Genomic DNA, 16,615 nt, shown 5'->3' on the forward strand with positions numbered 1-16,615 from the left:
TGTTCTTTCCCCTTCCAGGACTCGCACACTATATCCCTTCAATCAGTGGTCCTTTGGCTGGCCGTCGCACGCTACGCGGATGGCTGTTCCCATGCGACATTACTGACATGCGACTGTTGGCCAGCTGTCGCAGACTTGAAGGTAGTGATGACATGGATGGCTCCAACGAGCCCTTGCCAGCACATCCCGGCTCGCCTAATCAACCGATGTTCCTACTCATCGCGGCATAGTGCTTGTCCCCACTGCCATCGAGGATTAAACTTTGGCACTTGCGCGTGTCGTCACTTGGTAGCTTTGCCTAATTGAGCGTTAATGTCTCCACCTCAACACCATGCGACCTTGTACCGAAATATGACAAATGGCCACTGCGATCGAGATCAGGGACTACCAAAGCGAGACGGCAAAGGCCTAGATGAGAACGTATGCAACGAGCGTCTCGTTATTTCGCAATGCTGAAGGTAAGGAACATGCACGAACATCCGATCGTTCCCGCCCTTCCGCTGCCCGTCAGCCATACCTATGAGCAGGGGTGTTCTCGTATTCGGCCCCTCTAAGGAGCCGTCGCTGACTCTCATCTGGAGGGCAAGCGACGGCAAGAGGGGAAGACAGCAAGGTTGGACGAAAATTAACTTCGCTTCATGTTGCCCTTTCTCCTCGATTGCGGCTCCACAATAGTAGCTATGTCAAATAGAAGGCCTGCCACGGGCAAGGGTTCTCTCTCCTTGGCCTCTTCTTTCACCTTTTGTGCTGCGACTCGTTATCTACGCCATTGAGCTGCATTGCTCTAGCTATCTCCAACTTATAGTTGGGTTCGACCATTGCCCGGTACTTCCATTCAAGACACCCGACCGAGGCACTGTCGCTCTCAAGGCTCTAGCCAGGAGCCTCGAGTTGGTTAGCCATGCTCAGCGCAAAGAAGCAAAGCGTGGCCATCTCAGGAGGATGATCAGGGGCACAGACAAGTCGAAGATGCAGACTCGGACAACTGTGGCCGCTCAGAGTACCTTGAGTCGTCTCCGCGAGGGATCAACATCAGGCATTGGCCGGCGCCCTTTGCGGGATCATTGTGTACCTCCTCACCCTTTACTCCAATGTCCGCGCAGTTATATTTTTCTCATGCAAGTATACCATCCGCGCGGACCGGCACATCGTCAAGGCAAAGGAGCATGCGTACAGGCTGACGTTTGAGATGGTGTCAAAACACTAAACGCCTTCCTCTCCGCCCACCTTAGTCAGTAATTCTTGGCTTTTCCACCCACCGGCTCCTCCTTCCACTCGACTGACACAGACGCCTATACGGCCCGCCGCGCTAGACGCCCCGGCGCGACCAACGATGGCAATCGAGCGAGGCAACAAATGCTCGGGGATGGTGGGCAGCCCCCGCCCTAAAACGCTACGACCAACAACGGCCCCCGTCGCCTCTCCCAGCCGCCCCCTAGCTGGCTTTTCCCCCACATTTGGCTACCACATCCCTATCTCGCGTCTTTTCCCCAAACCTGCATGCGGGAGCGATCCCCGGGAGCAAATGTCGCTTTCCACGGTCAATCTCCACCCACCCTCATCTCGCTCCGCAAGCGGGCGGCGGGCGGGCGGGCGGAACTGCAGTGGCCATTTGTCGTACGACAGCATCGACCACGAGGCTGTGTCTCACTGCATTTTAACCCCTCTCTTCCCCTGACTCCTTGAGCCTCCGGCCGTCCACTCGCGCTGAATCGTCCCGGGACCCCTTCATCTGGTTGCGTGACTGAGCACGACATGGACTGCAGGTTGCAATTTCTGGCGTTCCCGATCCAGCGTCCAACTCTTTTCTGATCTCGTTATTATTCCGGCCACCTTCTGGCTAAGGGTCCCGCTGATGTTGCAATGCGCGGCGAGCGACAGATTGTGAAAGTCCAAAAGCAAACTGGACTCCGCGGTCCACAGTGTTTTAATAAACCCGCTCTTATAGGTTTCTCCCTTCTTCTTAGTATCACGATACTATGATAGCAAAGGAGGGGTAAACACGGCGACTTGTCGGAGGAAATCGCTCCTCCACATTGAGAGACATTGAGAGAAAGAGAGTGAGACATTCTCGTATGTCGAAACCTCCGACTTATGTAATCATTTCTTTTCGGCCTTTCCTCTTTTTTTCTTTTCCATCTGTGACATAAGCTTACAGTGGGAGAGCTATTGTCCACAGTGGTGAGAGGAATTTAATAAAAAAAAATTGATGATAGAGTTGTAACCGGTCATTACTCCCGTGGAAGGAAAATGAAACCAGATTTTCACGGGGCGAGGACTTGGGAATCAAGAAGCGCAGAGTGTCTAACGGTACACGTTGAATTTGAGCATTACACGCGGTGCGGTATGGATGGTATGGAACTTAGGCAGTGATGTACATACATACGAGCCAAGATCTGATTCGCAGGAAGTCGATGAAGAGAAAGATGGTGCCTGACTACAAAGCGGAGACATTACCGGTTCCTGCTTCGACTCTGACGGCGATTGTCCGTGGTTTCAAGTACTGACGAGTGTGTCAAAAATCCGTCCAGACTGCGACGTCTCCGCGATCGGGTCCGCCGCCGGCTAAGATGACCGGCGCGCCGTACCTTTCCGCCCTGGGTTGCTGGTACCTATACCGGGAGATCCGCACATGGTCAGGTGCTCACTCACTCTGGTTCGCGCGGTTCGGGAACTTGGGGCCGGCGCCGGGTGTGGCACCGGCGTAGGTTGGTTCTCGCTTGCAGCAGCCAGCCACGACCGCCCCCGGCGTGTTCCTAGTGAGACTTAGCAAAGACCAAACCAGCAAAGATAAAAAAAACACCCAAGCCAACAACGCCTCCTCTTCTCGTATATCGGTGGCTACCTGGTCCTTGGCCCAATCTGAGCCTGTGGGTGGTGCGGAAGGTGGCTGAAATCGAGGCTCCAGAATCGCCGGCAAAGTCCAGGGCTCCACCATCACGACGGACGTGTCCGCAGCCTCTGTGCGGGTTGGAGTCTAAATATCGCTTGAAGCTTCGACTCCGTGAGACCAGTTAGGTCTGTCGAGGTGTGCTACCTAGGTACTAGGAGCATGGCACACCAATTTCAGCCCCGTCTCTTCAGCCCGCGCCATCTTCCCGATGCGGAATGCAACCCGTTGCGCTATCCGTAGTGGGTGTGCCAGCAACCCAAGTGCGTCTCCATACGAGGCCAGAAGTCTCCTCGCGGAGCTGCTGCACACCTCGTATATCCCATCCTTTCGCCCGTAACTCCATCGACCATACCACTCAGGACATTCTGTACCCAGTAGCCTCTGGAGGACCGTGCCGTGGGGCAATTGGATTGGGCATCATTGCCTACGATGCCCGGAGAGAGATTGGAGTTGCCGAGGTGCAAATTCTTCGATGGCCCAGAATGCAACTGATTGTGGAGTATGAATATCTGATGCCCTCAAGGAATGAGTTGACCGCGACAAGGTCCGTGTGGGCTATCAACCTCGCGCCAGTGCGCAGGCAGCCGCACCACGGAATCAGTAGAGGAGATGCGGGGGCATCTGGCGTGCGCCCAGACGTGACTGGCTCGGCGGTGTCGGCAGTCGGTGTGACGGGTCGTATCTGAGCAGACGGGTATTGCGATGAACCTTTGTGACTACTTTGCGACAGATAGCCGTCGATATTGGAAATTACCACCGGCGTGGTTGAGGATGCCCGAATAGGCCATATCATCGCGATCAGCGAGCAGAACGTTATCTGCTATACCATCATGAACCACCTTATAGCCACCCGACTCTTGGCTGATGCTAGCATTTGATAGTGACCAAAGCCGGAGCGGCATGGACGGGAGTAATGTGATGGATGACGCACCGATGCCGTAATGCATGTGACGATAAGGTGCGGAGCTGGTGTGGAAGTAGACCCTGTAGGCGCTCCAAGGACGATTACTGAACCGGTGTGTGCTGTGGCCAAGGATCTGAACAAATCGCGCAGCAGGACTCCTACCTTGTCGAGGGCAGGGCAGGTCTTTATTTTGGCGCGATGTGCGTTGCAAACCTGCGACTGTCGAGCGCCCTCTCATTCGCCGTAGAGCTGCTGGCACGCAGATCAGTTCGAGAATTCGAGTTTCAATAAATCGCTAGCGGCCACGAGGTTCTACACCCGGATCTGTCCAGCGATCCTGGCTATGATCTGTTACTCTTGACCGGTGGTGTCCCACACGGAGCTCTGTGTCGCACCTGTCTCTTGATGCAGCGCGGATCGGCACTGTGGACCCTATAGCACGACTGTCTGCGGAACGACTTGACAGGCCTTCTTCCTCGTGGCACAGTCAAGGGTCGCCCTGGAGACATGACACAATTGCTGTGCGGACAGATGCCAAGAGCGGGGAGGGGACGGGGAGACTTGCCTTCTGCCATCTGAGCTGGACCTGTTTCCCAGTAGCGCTAGCCCCGCCCCCCCTGCACAGACCGCACCCTGTTTTCCAAGAGTCGACTTCGGCCAGTACCTAACACTTTAGGCTGTGATGGCAAGGCTGGAATAATATGTGCCTTGCACCGTTCGTGGCAGCTCCCGGCCGATATCACCAAGGGAATCATGGCCTGTGCGGAACTGCGGATGCAGAGTTGCCCATCAAGCCTTAGCGAAGAGTGCTGCTGTGCCACCCCGAGGGACTCCAGGTATCCGCACTCCGTACTCGCCATCCGAACCGGCCTCTCGGCTTGCTGGCAGGATCGACCCGCCGGGGAAGCAGGGACCTTCCCACGTGCGTCCACGTGTAGTTGAGGCAGTCGGCGTCACACAAACACTGTGCTCGTTAAGTCATCGCATATACCGCGCTCTAAACGGACCGCACTCGCTACTCCCATCCTTGTGCCGTTGATTTGCACTGCAAGAAATGTTCCGTCAGGGCGGATCCTGTCTGGAACCGTCTGCTGGCTATAGGCTGCGGTGGTATATCCGCCAACCCCAAGGTAAGACAGGTACGCAAGTGCTTTGCGACGCCCCATCTTAGGCTGTTTGATGGTCTTCTCTTTCTACTCCTGTTTTAGCACAGAATGGCGTCAGCCCCTTAGTCAGCCCACGCAGATGGCGCTGCCAACTTTTCCTTATCGCCTCTCTGGGAACACTTCGAACGAGCGGCTACGTCGGCAATTCCGGGCAGAATTTGCAGCTGCAGTCTCCACCGCACGCTCTTGCTCCACGGGCCCACGAGCGGAGGACAGCAACGGCCAACGACGAAGAGAACGGCCGAAGTGAATGGGCTGTCACCGCTACGTTTCTCAGCTGTGAAATGTCTCCAGGACCCGGCCGACACGTCTCATGCGCAGGGGTGACCCGGTCCTCGTAATCTATTTCCGTCACGACAGGCCTTGTAGGATCTATAGCTGGAACGGCGCAGGACCGACGAGATTCTTCAGCATGGTGCAGCTTCGAAAATTTCCGCGAACGCCAGTGGGCTGGAAGCTGGAGCCCAGAGGGTGCGCGAGCTCCCCCGCCGCTGTGGTCAGTGATGCAAAGGCCGAAGCCGTGACGCCGCGTCCGCAGCAGCCATACGAGCACCCCGGCCGCGCAAGACAGATCCACCGGTTGCGCAACTCCATCGCATTGCCGTACGAGATCCAATGGGCCCATTTTCACGATCGAAGGATTTGGATGGGTCTGTGAGAGTGATGCGGTGGGCGATGACATGGCCCGGGCGGACAGCGCATGACGCGAGTGATCGTTGCGGGCCACCGTGCTCTCGTCTAGCATTCGCAAGCACATCCTGTGATGCTGCAGGTGCGTGGCCAGTCCGCAGGAGAGCTAATGTCCGGCACATGTAAGCCGTGTACATACAAGCTGGATATTCCTCTCATCTTGTGGGACATGTATCTGAAGCAGGCGGTGAAGAGATTTTGCGTCTTGCCCTGGGTCGAATCAAGCGAGCGGGTAATGCGTCTACACAGCAATGGAACGTACCGCATGATGGGCATCGTGATTGCCGTTGCTGGAGGAGTGATGTGTAGAGCACGCCCGACTTTCATCTCAACAGGGCGAAGCGGCGCGCTCGGGGACTTTCCCGGAGCTGCACTGTAGCGCCACGCTCGTCAGCAAAAAGCCGGCGGCCGCGGACCAGTAATGTCGCATTCGGGTTCAGGGAGCGGAATCGAGTCTGTGCTGCTACATAGCATTGTATATAGACTCGCTTCCGGGCGGAGGTTGTGCGAGCAGTCCGAGCTGACCTGAGAGAGGTCACCGAGGCGTCCTGCCAGCCACGGCGCAGCGAGATTTCTCGTCATGCGCCATGCGCCATGCGCCATGCCATGCCAGGCACCGCCACCATCACCTGTACCGGACGGTTGCGGAGAGCGGAATCGTGGCACTCATGGCGATGATGGCCTCGTGGCGGGACGGCAGCGAACTCGAAGCTGAGGATGCGCGATTGGGACTAGTGCGGGCGGGCCGAGAGGGGAGCTGGAACAACGCTGCCTTGTGACCTTGGGTGCAGCAACACGATGTGATTGTGCGGGGCCTAGGGGTGATCGCCGTGGTGTGAGAGCGGGCGGGCTGCCGGGGCGAAGGTTCCGCTGCGAGCGATCCACGACGCGGGCGGGCGACGGGCAGCGCAGCCATGTGTGCAGCTTGGGCGGCGCGGCGCAGGGCAAGCAGCAACAACAGGCAACAGGCACCGCCCGAAGAGTCGAGCAGGGCGATGGCGGCGTCCGCAACGGGGTGAGCGCGGGCCCGGCTCGGTTGGAGGACTGCGGCTGGTGTCGACGGTTCGAGTCAGGGTTGGCGAGCAGAGGCTCGAGCGGACTCTATCGCACGAAAGCTCCCGCGCCTGTGCACGCGCGCCCGATGCGGGCTAGGCTGCCGGCGGCTTCAGACGAAGCTTAGCACTCTTGAGCCCGCAGACAGAAGGGCTCGAGGGTCTGCAGGGCGGCGGCGGGCGGCGCGGGCGTGTCGCAGGTTCTGGGCGCCAGACGGCGGGCGCTATAGGGGCAGCGGCATATGGGACGGTGTGCACGAAGAGCGTTATTCGGGGGGTTCGCGCAGGGACCGGGTTCGCTGGTGTCAGGATCCGAGAGAAAGGCGGGGCTCGAGGCGAAGCGAGGACGGCCAGGCTCCGCAAGATCAACGGCTCAGCCTGGCTGGCCTCGCGCGTGGCAGCCCGGTGCAGAGCGTGTCTGTTTCCAGGCACCCAGACATCCGCCGTCGTAGCTGCGCTTTCTGCCTGTTTGGCCTGCTGCACGCTGCACGCTGCACGCCGGCCGCACCGCTGCACCGCTGCACCGCTTCACACGGCGACTGACTAGCCGGCCCAAGAGGGCAAGGGCGGGCAGGGCAGGCAGGGCAGGCAGGGCAGGTGCTGGTGGTTGTCGAGGTCTGAGTCTTATCGATAATGGCAGGCCCATGGCGGTCCCAGGGCGGTCCCATGTCCACAGTACGTACACACTACACAGCACTACTACTACGCACGCTGCCTGCTGTGAGCGGTCAGCGACGTGGGGCAGCCCGAGCAGGCGCCGCCAGCCGGCCAGGCTCAGGAACCGTGGCTTCCCTTCTCGCAATAATTGTGCTGGTAGGGCGAAACGCGGCGCTTTCGGGCTAGCGCGCGCGGCGGCGGCGGCGGGCAGGCGGGATAGCACGGCGTGTTAAGACAAGGGATTCCTTGCATCAGCGCCGGCCTGCCCTCTGCACAGTACCCCACGAATCGCGCCTTCGGGTCGACGTCGTGTTTCAGATCAGTCGGCTCTCGTTCCCTTCCGGGAAGATCCTCCAGAGGGCAACGATCGCCCCCGACCCGGTACCTTCGACAGCCAGGGTTCTCTTCTCTGCATCCCTTGTAATTAGCTGCCACAACTTAAAGCTCCCGGATCCCAAGCGCCATTCCGCAGGGAAGGGTCCACCCGTAACGTCTCAAGTCTCACTACGACGTAGCCCGGTGGATTGCAGACTTACCATGACACACATCGCCAACTGCATCCGGGAGAGCGTGCTGGACAGAAGCCAGATGCATATATCAGACGACATCGCCGCCGCTCCGAGGATGGTAAGTCTGGACCACACCGCTCCCTCCCGCCTTGCTGACGACAAAGTCTCCCAAGGAGCCCGAGCGCCCCGACAGCCGGACCAGCAGCCGTCCCCCCAGCCGCTCCCAGTCCACCCGCCGCGGCCAGCCCAGATACCAGCTGTGGCCCTCGAACAAGACCCCCGCCCAGCACAGCCGCGCCCACTTCTCCCACGAGAAGCAGATGGCCCTCTCCGTCCAGCGCTCCGCAACCGCCATGGGCGACGCCATCGTCACCAACGACGGCTGCGCTTCCCGCAGCAGACACGGTTCGTTGTCGAGGCGAAGAAAGGTCAGCGTGCCCGAGCTGCAGGCCCCCACGCCAATGGCCACCCTCCAGGAGGGTTTGATGGACTCCCGTAGGTCGACACTACCCCAGTCGTTTCCGGCGCTTGGCTGACATGCAGGAAGCAACCATCCCGGGCAGGCCACCGGCGCCTATCCGACAACCACCTCCAGTGAGCCCCGGCCACGAGAGATCCGGAAGCGCCCCCGCAACCCATTGGCGCGCCAACCCGTTCGGTGACGCCATGGTTTCTTGCGTCACTGGTCCGGCCTTCGTTCCGCCCCAGCAGAAGCCCATGTCCCCCAGCTCCCAGGGATCCGAAACCCCCAAGCCGGACTTCGAGCGAAACCCCCCTGCTGTCAAGCCTCTGTCGCCCATCCTGAGCCCGACGAACGTCCCTGCCCCACCTGCCAGGCCCGAGTTGAAGGTGGATACGAACGTGAAGCATGATGACGATGATGACATTCCCCCGCAAGTTCCCCCGAAATCGCCCTCCCTGTACAAGAAGAAGTCCTCGCCGGCCATGCGCCAACAGGTCCGGAACGATTCCGCCATGGGATACAGCAACAGCAATGAGCCTCCGACCAACACGACACCCATTACCGGAATCCCCGAGTGCGCTTCTCCGGAGCGGACTGTGCGAGGGCGCGACACCAGCCGTGGACACCACAGGAAGAGGTCGGAACAGTCCATCATGGATCGGGGTCGCCCCATCGCCAGGACAACCCGCGAACGCAGCCGTCAAGCTTCGGCTTCGGCAACGAGCTCGTCGGAGAAGGAGGGTGCCGACACGTGGAAGCTTCCGAAGGGCGTCTCTGTCCGCCAGGCTCCCGTCAAGTATGCCCCTGCGGAGAGAGAAAAGCTGCGAGGCAAGGCTGTCGAGCAGGCCGAGAAGTTCGAGGTTCTATCTTCCCGGGATGTTAATTCTCTTGCCAAGGTGAGTCGGTGGCGACATTGAGGCGGCGGATACTCGAATTTGTTTACTGACGACTGGACAGGAAATGCGCGCTCTTGACGAACGCTGCGACTACTTGCGCAAAACCTACAAATCTCTCCGTGCAGGCAGGCAAAAGCTGCATTCTCGCATGATCTCGTACCTGAAGAGGAGCGAGACGGTTGTTTTCTCTCGCGAAAGCCTGCTCAAGCAGGAAGAAGCTCTGGTGGAGCTTGACCACTCGATTGACGACTGGATGGCCAAGATCGAGCAGGCGGAGAACCGTAGGCTTCGGATCCGCCAAAAGCTGCTTGAGCATCTGGCGGCGGCCATAACACTGCCGCCCACGTCGCCGGTCAGCGACGCGGCCGAGGCGACTCCACCGCGGAGCCCGGTCAAGGCGGAGCGTGGAGAGAGCCCCCCTCGCGTCGATCGCAAGGACGTCGAATCGATCCGAATTTACGCTGACGGCCACGTGCTCAACCTCTTCACCGACATCGAGCAGGCCATCGGCAAGATGTGCGAGGCTGCTTGCTGAGCGTAGCCGCGCAGCTTACGAAGACGCCCGCTTGTTCGCCCAGACATTCCCTCGACTACGCTACTTACCTTAATTTCTATTCGGTCCCGGATTGCTCTGGCTGACCAGAGGCTTCCGTACGGCCTCGGCGTTGTTTTCCTTTCTTTTACTGTTGTTTTTCTTTCTCTCACGCCCCAGTAACGGCCCTGGCAGAGTTTGCTTTCTCATACCAAGAATTGGTTTCTTTCTTCGTGGCGATACCCCCGACCGTGTCATTCTCCTCATTAACGGCGCACATGGAGGCGAGATGTTTGTTCCTTGGGCGTTGGCGGGCGTTGGCCACGGGATGTGGCCCCTCTAGACAGGAAGTGGTAGATGTTCGAAACATGAACTAGCGATGATTCTCATTCGTCCATTTGATTTGACAAGCGCCGCGGTGATGTGATTCGACTTGCAGGCAGCACACGGGTGCCGGAGATGCCGCCGCAGCGGAGGCAGGTCAGCGGATTATGACGACAGAGAGATCACAGGGCGAGGGCGATGGACGTCAGAGTGTTCGAGGTAGAGTGGAAGTGGGGGTTGCGGCAGGCGGGACTCGGCGAGACGTTTCTCCTCGTCCGGTCGGTGCGCTGCAAACCTGGCGCAGGGGATTCCTTATCGTCAGAGCGCTGGAGGATTCGACGCTGCTGCCCGGAAATTTCCTGCGCCATCGCTAGCGGTGTACCTAGCTGTCTGTTTGCCCCTCTCATCAATCTCCATTTCGCTGAGGCGGCATTTCGCTGAGGCGGCATTTCGCTGAGGCGGCACGCCGCTGGAACTGCGCCCTGCATGGCCGAATCAGCCGCAATCTTCTTCTGCACACACTACTGTTCTTTCCGTCACTTCGACTCCGGCCATCTCCCAGCTGGAAGTCATCGCCGGCTCCCCCTAACGCCACCATCGATGAAAACAGTAGGCCAAGTACACCCGGCGTATGACTGTGCACAACCGATAGGCCTGCTCATCTAGGAGACTTCCATCTTCTCGGCATTTTGATTCCTCATTTTTTTTTTCTCGGCGTCGCCGTGCGTCTTTTGTTCTAGGCCTCTCCCGGTGTCGATCAAACGCTCGTCCTCGTTGTTCCTGTTCTCTTGCGACACTGGAGGGGATCCCTGTGAATTTGCCGACCATGGCTGATTTCTTTGCTTCAGCTCCTCGGGCCTATTCTGGTCCGCCGTCGTTGCTTCCAGAACTCGCCCCGCGATGAGCTGTCCAAGCTCTCCAAATCCACCTTGGTGGTCCACATATCAGCCGAGCGGGACTCGCTGCCAATTTTGCTTAGTCTCTGACAAACCGTCTTGAGCTGCCAAGGCGCTGGAGGGTGCTCTGACAACCCACCTTCCACGCAGGTGCCGGTCACATGACATACCGAGACTCGGGAGTGGCAGGGATGTGGAGATCCGTAGCGCCGGAACGGGCAAGCGTCGGGCCCGACTGCCGTGTCCCTGTCGCGCCGCTCTTCCCAACCGGCAATGGGCCGGCCCGCCCCCCAGCACAACGGGAGACCTCGGTCCCAACTGTAGCCGCCGGCCCGGCTGAGATCGTCCCAGGCCATCCAAGAATCTGATTCGCAACACTGTCTGGAGGAAGAGCCCCAGTGCTAAACATGCTTTCTTCTAATGCTATCGAACCCCCCTCGCCAATGACCAGGATTCAATTGTTCAGTCTGCCGTTGTACTGTCGACGAAACGTTCATCAGCCTCCTTCCAGCTACTTGACTCCACTCGCATTTCGTTTTCTTGGGGTTGCTTATTGCGATTAATCTTCTTGGAAGAAAGGGCCACATGTATTGGGGGAAGAAGAAGGGAAAAAAAGAGGCAACACCACAACGCTTTCGGACAAAAATATCTCAGCTTGCGAAATACAAAATTACCTCGGACCCTAGTAAGGTGAATGGCGGATGCACGGGATAGTGAGAGATAACGAAGCTCTTTTGTCGAATGCATCTATTTTCTCCATGTTCGCCCTGTTCATCATCAATAGCCAAAAATGGAATAGCGAAGCTCGAGAACCCGCCCGCCACAAGTCAAGCATCAAGTCGCCCATCACCCCATTGGCTGCCCCTATATCGCACCTATACGAAGAGGGGAAAGCTCAGCGAGCAATTACAACAAAAAGGCCCCATCTCACGTCCCCCGCTCGCACGGGACAAACCTTGCTCCGAGGCGGTGCGGAACCGCGCAGGGCGTCCAACCACACCACCCGCGTGGAACAACCCCGAACACATATATTATCTTCCAGGTCTCATCCCGAATCAGCTACGGCACGCCTGACGAAACCTTGAAGAGAGAGAGGAACAAAGACAAGATCGCACAAACACATAGGCACAATGATTTTTTCTCACAACAGAAGCGGGAGAACAGACGGAAAAAAATACAGATAGATCGGCGCAACCGCTTGCTCTCCGCCTCCCCTCACGTTCTCGGCGGCGGGTGGGTACGACTGAGTCCTCGACGATAAGCACACGCTCTCTCAGCCGCCACCAATATCGCCGTCGAGTCAGGCCTTTCTACGCATCTGCAGATTTTAGGGTCCGGAACTCCTTCCGGATGGCCAGATTGCCGTCGCGAGGCTCAGCCGCAGCGGAGAAGCATACTTCTACAAGCCGCTCTCCGTTCAAGCCACTCCCTCTCTCCCTCCGCCGCATCAGGGATGAACCCAAGAGGCTCTATCTCAGAACCGGTCGCTCCGCTCTCCAATTGGCCCGCCGTCCCGCGAGTAACGTCCCCGTCAGATCATCCGCAGTCACGTTCCCTGCTTGCTGTGCCGAAGTTACGTATGTCACGGCACCACCATCAGCTGATCGGAGTTTCAATGTGCGGAAGCCGACCGCTGACAGAAAGCACCCAAAAGCTACTAAAAAAGCCTCAATGTTTCAAACAGAGAAGGAAAAGTCTTGATGGTTGGTATTCCAGAGGATATGAAACTAAATGCGGCGTGTCCGTGTTGGGGGCTGATGGTGGCGAGCTTTCTAATAAGTATACCTCCTTGCCTTGCCCGTTTCGCTTCATTCCCATCCACCTGCCCTTGAAAAAAAAAAACAAAAGAAAAACGATCGGATCCTAGGGTTCCCTTTCCTCCCAATTTCCTGGTTGTTGTTTATTTTTTTTGGTACAGTCGTGAGCGTCGCGATTCTCATTCCCACTTGGTAAGTGTATCGCATGACCATTACCTCCCTCCCCACCGATCCGTTAGGAAACCGTGATGTTAACGCCATAGAAGCGGAAAGTGTTGGCTTCTCCACAGCCAGACGGGATATCTCCGTAGTTACGTGTCTCCGCCTCGCTTCTTACAACCCCATTCTCTTCTTCATCCTTCCTCCCCAGGAGAGCTTCTCCCCGTCGAAGGGCTCAGCGATTCTTACCCGACGCCCGCTGCCAATGCTGCCGCTGCTAGCACTGCCTCGGGTCGTGGGCCTGCGTCCCTTCGTGAGGGTCCCGCTGCGCGACTTCGGCACTGTCGACGCTGGTGACGCCGTCATTGCGTGCGGGTTGGGGCTGCTCATGTTCCGCGTGCGCACCGGCGTCAGAGTTGCGCCTGTGTCCTCATCTACTGTCTTCCACGTCCGCGACTCGATATCGAAGTAGATGTCGCCGCCTCTCCCACCGCCAATTTGCCCCCGCACGTCCACCGATGGCCGCGCTTCTGGGACGCGACCGACGGAAAGACCTGCCTTCTGCATACCCTGTGCGGCTTGTTGCTGGTTGGCGGGCTTGTTCCACGACACCTGGCCGCTCGTCTTGTTGTTGCGCGAGCTCCACTGGAACACGCGGCGAAAGACGTTGACGTTCTTCTTTGGTGGAGGGTTGTGCCTATATTGTGCGCAAAGCTCGTTAGCGCTGACATTCTGAAGCTGAAAAAAAAAAAAGAAGTTCGTAAAGCAGAGACGTACTGTGGCTGATGGGTACCAAGCCGCTGCAGTTCCATCTCACTGGCCTTCAGGTTCTTCCGCAGCAACGACTCTGACTGACGTAGACCTTTCAGCTGGATGACGGTCTCATCACGGAGCAAGCGAACACGCTCAACTTCCTTCGCCCACGCGTCAAGATCATCTTCGCCCTCCGAGGATCGATGGGATGAGGCCCGAGATGAAGGGCGGAATTCTTCTGAAATCAACGTGGATGTCCTTCTCATCTTGTGAGGAGCGTGGGGAAGCGGCTTGTCCCCGCTGTGAGCCGGACCATCATCCACGGTCCACTCTCTCAGAGTCTCAAGTTGAGTGCCCCTCTCCCTTAGCTCCTTCACCACTGTCTGAAACGTCTTCTTGGTCTCACGAAGGATGCGCAACTCATACTCGATGGATTCCATACCCTGGGCGAACTCTACGTTGGCTTGGTTGAGGTCCCCGATCCACTGATCCTTGGAGCGAAGCTCAGCACTGAGGCTGGATTCCTGGTTCCGAAGTTCTTCGATGTCGTGGTCCCTCCTCTCGATCTCCAAGTCCAGGGATTTGTTCTCGGCCTGGAGTCTGTGGATTTCCTCTTCAGTCATCGACAGTTTCTTCTGGTACTTTTCCCGGAGCTCCTCGGCGGCGATTAGCTTGGCCTTGGTCTCGTCGTCGAGGTTGTCGCGGGCCTCGCTGAGAAAAGTCTCAAGCTCCTCGTTCGCTTTCCTCACAGCAGACAGTTCTTCCTCGGCGACGGCGATGCGAGCTTCCAGCTTGCCCTCGACGCGTCTGGCTTCAGTGACAAGCGCGCGAAGCTTGGCAACCTCTTCTTCCGCCGCGGAAAGTTTGGCCTGGAGATTGATTTCGTTAGTCTCAGCAACCAAAAGCTTCGTCCTATTCGCGCGGACCGTCGCTTCGAGGTTTGCTCGGGACTGGAGGGCCATGCTCAAGTCGGATTCCAAATGGGCTTTGGAGAGTTTCAGGGCACGCACATCACCTCTTAGGCCGTCATTCGCCTTCTGCGAGACTTCCAACTGCTCTTGCAACTCCGTCCTCGACTTTTCCGTGGTATCGAGTTTCTTTCTAGTTAGTTGGAGATCGGCGTGCAGGCCACCTGTCGTGTCCTTCAGTTGGGCTAAGTTCGCTTCCAGTTCTTCCTTGGACTTCCTCAGTCTCTCGAGTTCATCCGCAGCCTCGGGGTTCTTCTGTTCCTCGATATCCAGCTGACGCAGCGCTTCACGCAGCTGGTTCTGCAGACTCCGTCGTGACTTGAGGAGCTCTGTCACCTGGTCCTTCAGTTCGGATTCTTCGAGGTTGCGACTCTCGATCCTGGCTCGCATACGCTGGATTTCCTGGTTGAGCCGGGTCTTGGATTGTTCCAATTGGTTGACATCCCACTGAAGAGCGGTGCGAGCCTGGATTTGATGCTGAAGCTTCTGCTCTGTCTCCCTCTTCGACTCCTTGAGCTGCTCCATGTCGGCATACATGCTCTTTTTGGATGACTCGGCGACTTCGAGTTGTTTCTCAAGGATGGTCATGGCACCGTTGGCAGCCGCGATCTTAGCTTGCAATTCACGAGCCGCATTCTCGTAGAAGGTAACAGTCTGCTGGAGAGCGTCGGCGCTGTCTTGACCGTGCTTGAGCTCTTCGCGGAGCTTGGCGATGTCCGCTTCCTTGCTCGCGAGTTTCTCCTGCAGGTCGGCATGCGACCTGTCCGAGGTGGATAGCCTTTTGCGGACAACGAAGAGCTCTTCTTGCAGTGCCAGACGGTCGCGTTCCAACGTCTTGAGCTGAAGCTTGCAGCCGGAGAGGTCTTCCTCGATGTGAGACCAGGACTCCTCCAGCTCGGTGATGCGGGAACGACTCGTCTCACACTCTGCTTCCAACTCGGCGATCCTGGATTTGTGCTCCTCAAGCTCGGCACGTAGGGTTCCCTCGGTCTTGGAAGAGACGATGAGCTTCTCTTGAGTGGACTGGAGCTCTCGCTCGAGGCGAGCTCTCTCTTCCTCAAGAGTGCGGACTTTGGCCTCGAAATCCTTGACCATATGCGCCAGGCCGTCGTTGGACTTCTCCAGGCTGCGCACATGGTTCTGGGACTGGTGGAAGTCCTCTTGCAGGGAAACTATGCGCGAGCGGCATAGCAGCAGGGCATGGTCGGACTCCTTCTTGGCCTTGATCAGGCGCTCGTTGGTGGTCCTGATCTCGGTGAGGTCGGCGACAATGTCGGATGGTCGCCTTGGTGTGGTCTGAGAGGTTCGGCTCGAGATCCTAGCTGGCGGCGAGGGCGGCGGAGTCGAGGGCGGCGAGGTCAGCGGCGGCGAGATGGGGCGCTGGCCAGTAGGGACGTAGGAGAGCGGGCGGCGGCTTGACGACAGGTGCTGCTGCTGTGCTAAACGTTTATGTCGGCATGCGTTAGCAGCCACGCGCAAGAACCATGGAGACAGTTGCGGTTCCACACGTACACTGTATAGTAAGCTGAGCAGCCTGTTCCAGATTATGAAGCAGTTCCCGATTCCTTTGCTCATGGCAAGCAAGGGTAGCCTGAAGCTGCGCAATGCGTCCCTCATGCCTGCGGCTGTGTACGTAGTCATGGCGGCGGGAATTGGCCAGGCTGCGGGCAGCCTGGGCAACTTTGGCCTCCTTGACGCTGATACGCACCGCAAGGCGGAAGGCGAGCTTGCGCAGCGACGACACGGATTGTTGGGCTTCCTGGGTCGCGGCCTGGGTGGCGCGCAGTTCGGTGCGGATGGTGTCGCGCTGGCCTTTGACCAGGGCGAGATGACTAAGTTCCGACACCTTGGTCGAGTGCTGCTGCGGCGAGGCAGCTCCACCGTCGCGCGCGATTTCTCGTCGGCTTGACGTCGTGGAAGAAGCGGTGTGCTGGCGCGTGGGCGCCGGGAACAGACTGAGGGCGCCCATGGCCGCGGAACTCCCGTGGTTGGCCAT

General features: G+C 58.2%; 2 protein-coding genes across 2 annotated transcripts; one reads left to right on the forward strand and one right to left on the reverse strand.

Annotated features, from left to right (window-relative positions):
• Positions 1-7,899: 7,899 nt before the first annotated feature.
• On the forward strand, positions 7,900-9,765 carry BKCO1_4300065 (uncharacterized protein; the record flags this gene model as incomplete). Its single annotated transcript, XM_020276023.1, has 4 exons — positions 7,900-7,989; positions 8,036-8,366; positions 8,419-9,230; positions 9,292-9,765. 4 exons carry the CDS (start codon positions 7,900-7,902, stop codon positions 9,763-9,765), a joined length of 1,707 nt encoding a protein of 568 aa, XP_020128182.1.
• Positions 9,766-13,072: 3,307 nt separating this feature from the next.
• Positions 13,073-16,615, reverse strand: BKCO1_4300066 (myosin heavy chain; the record flags this gene model as incomplete). Its single annotated transcript, XM_020276024.1, has 3 exons — positions 13,073-13,595; positions 13,676-16,058; positions 16,132-16,615. The coding sequence occupies 3 exons, from the start codon at positions 16,613-16,615 to the stop codon at positions 13,073-13,075; spliced, it is 3,390 nt and encodes a 1,129-aa protein (XP_020128144.1).

The sequence above is a fragment of the Diplodia corticola genome (genome assembly GCF_001883845.1).
Source record: "Diplodia corticola strain CBS 112549 chromosome Unknown scaffold43, whole genome shotgun sequence".
NCBI classification, from domain to species: domain Eukaryota; kingdom Fungi; phylum Ascomycota; class Dothideomycetes; order Botryosphaeriales; family Botryosphaeriaceae; genus Diplodia; species Diplodia corticola.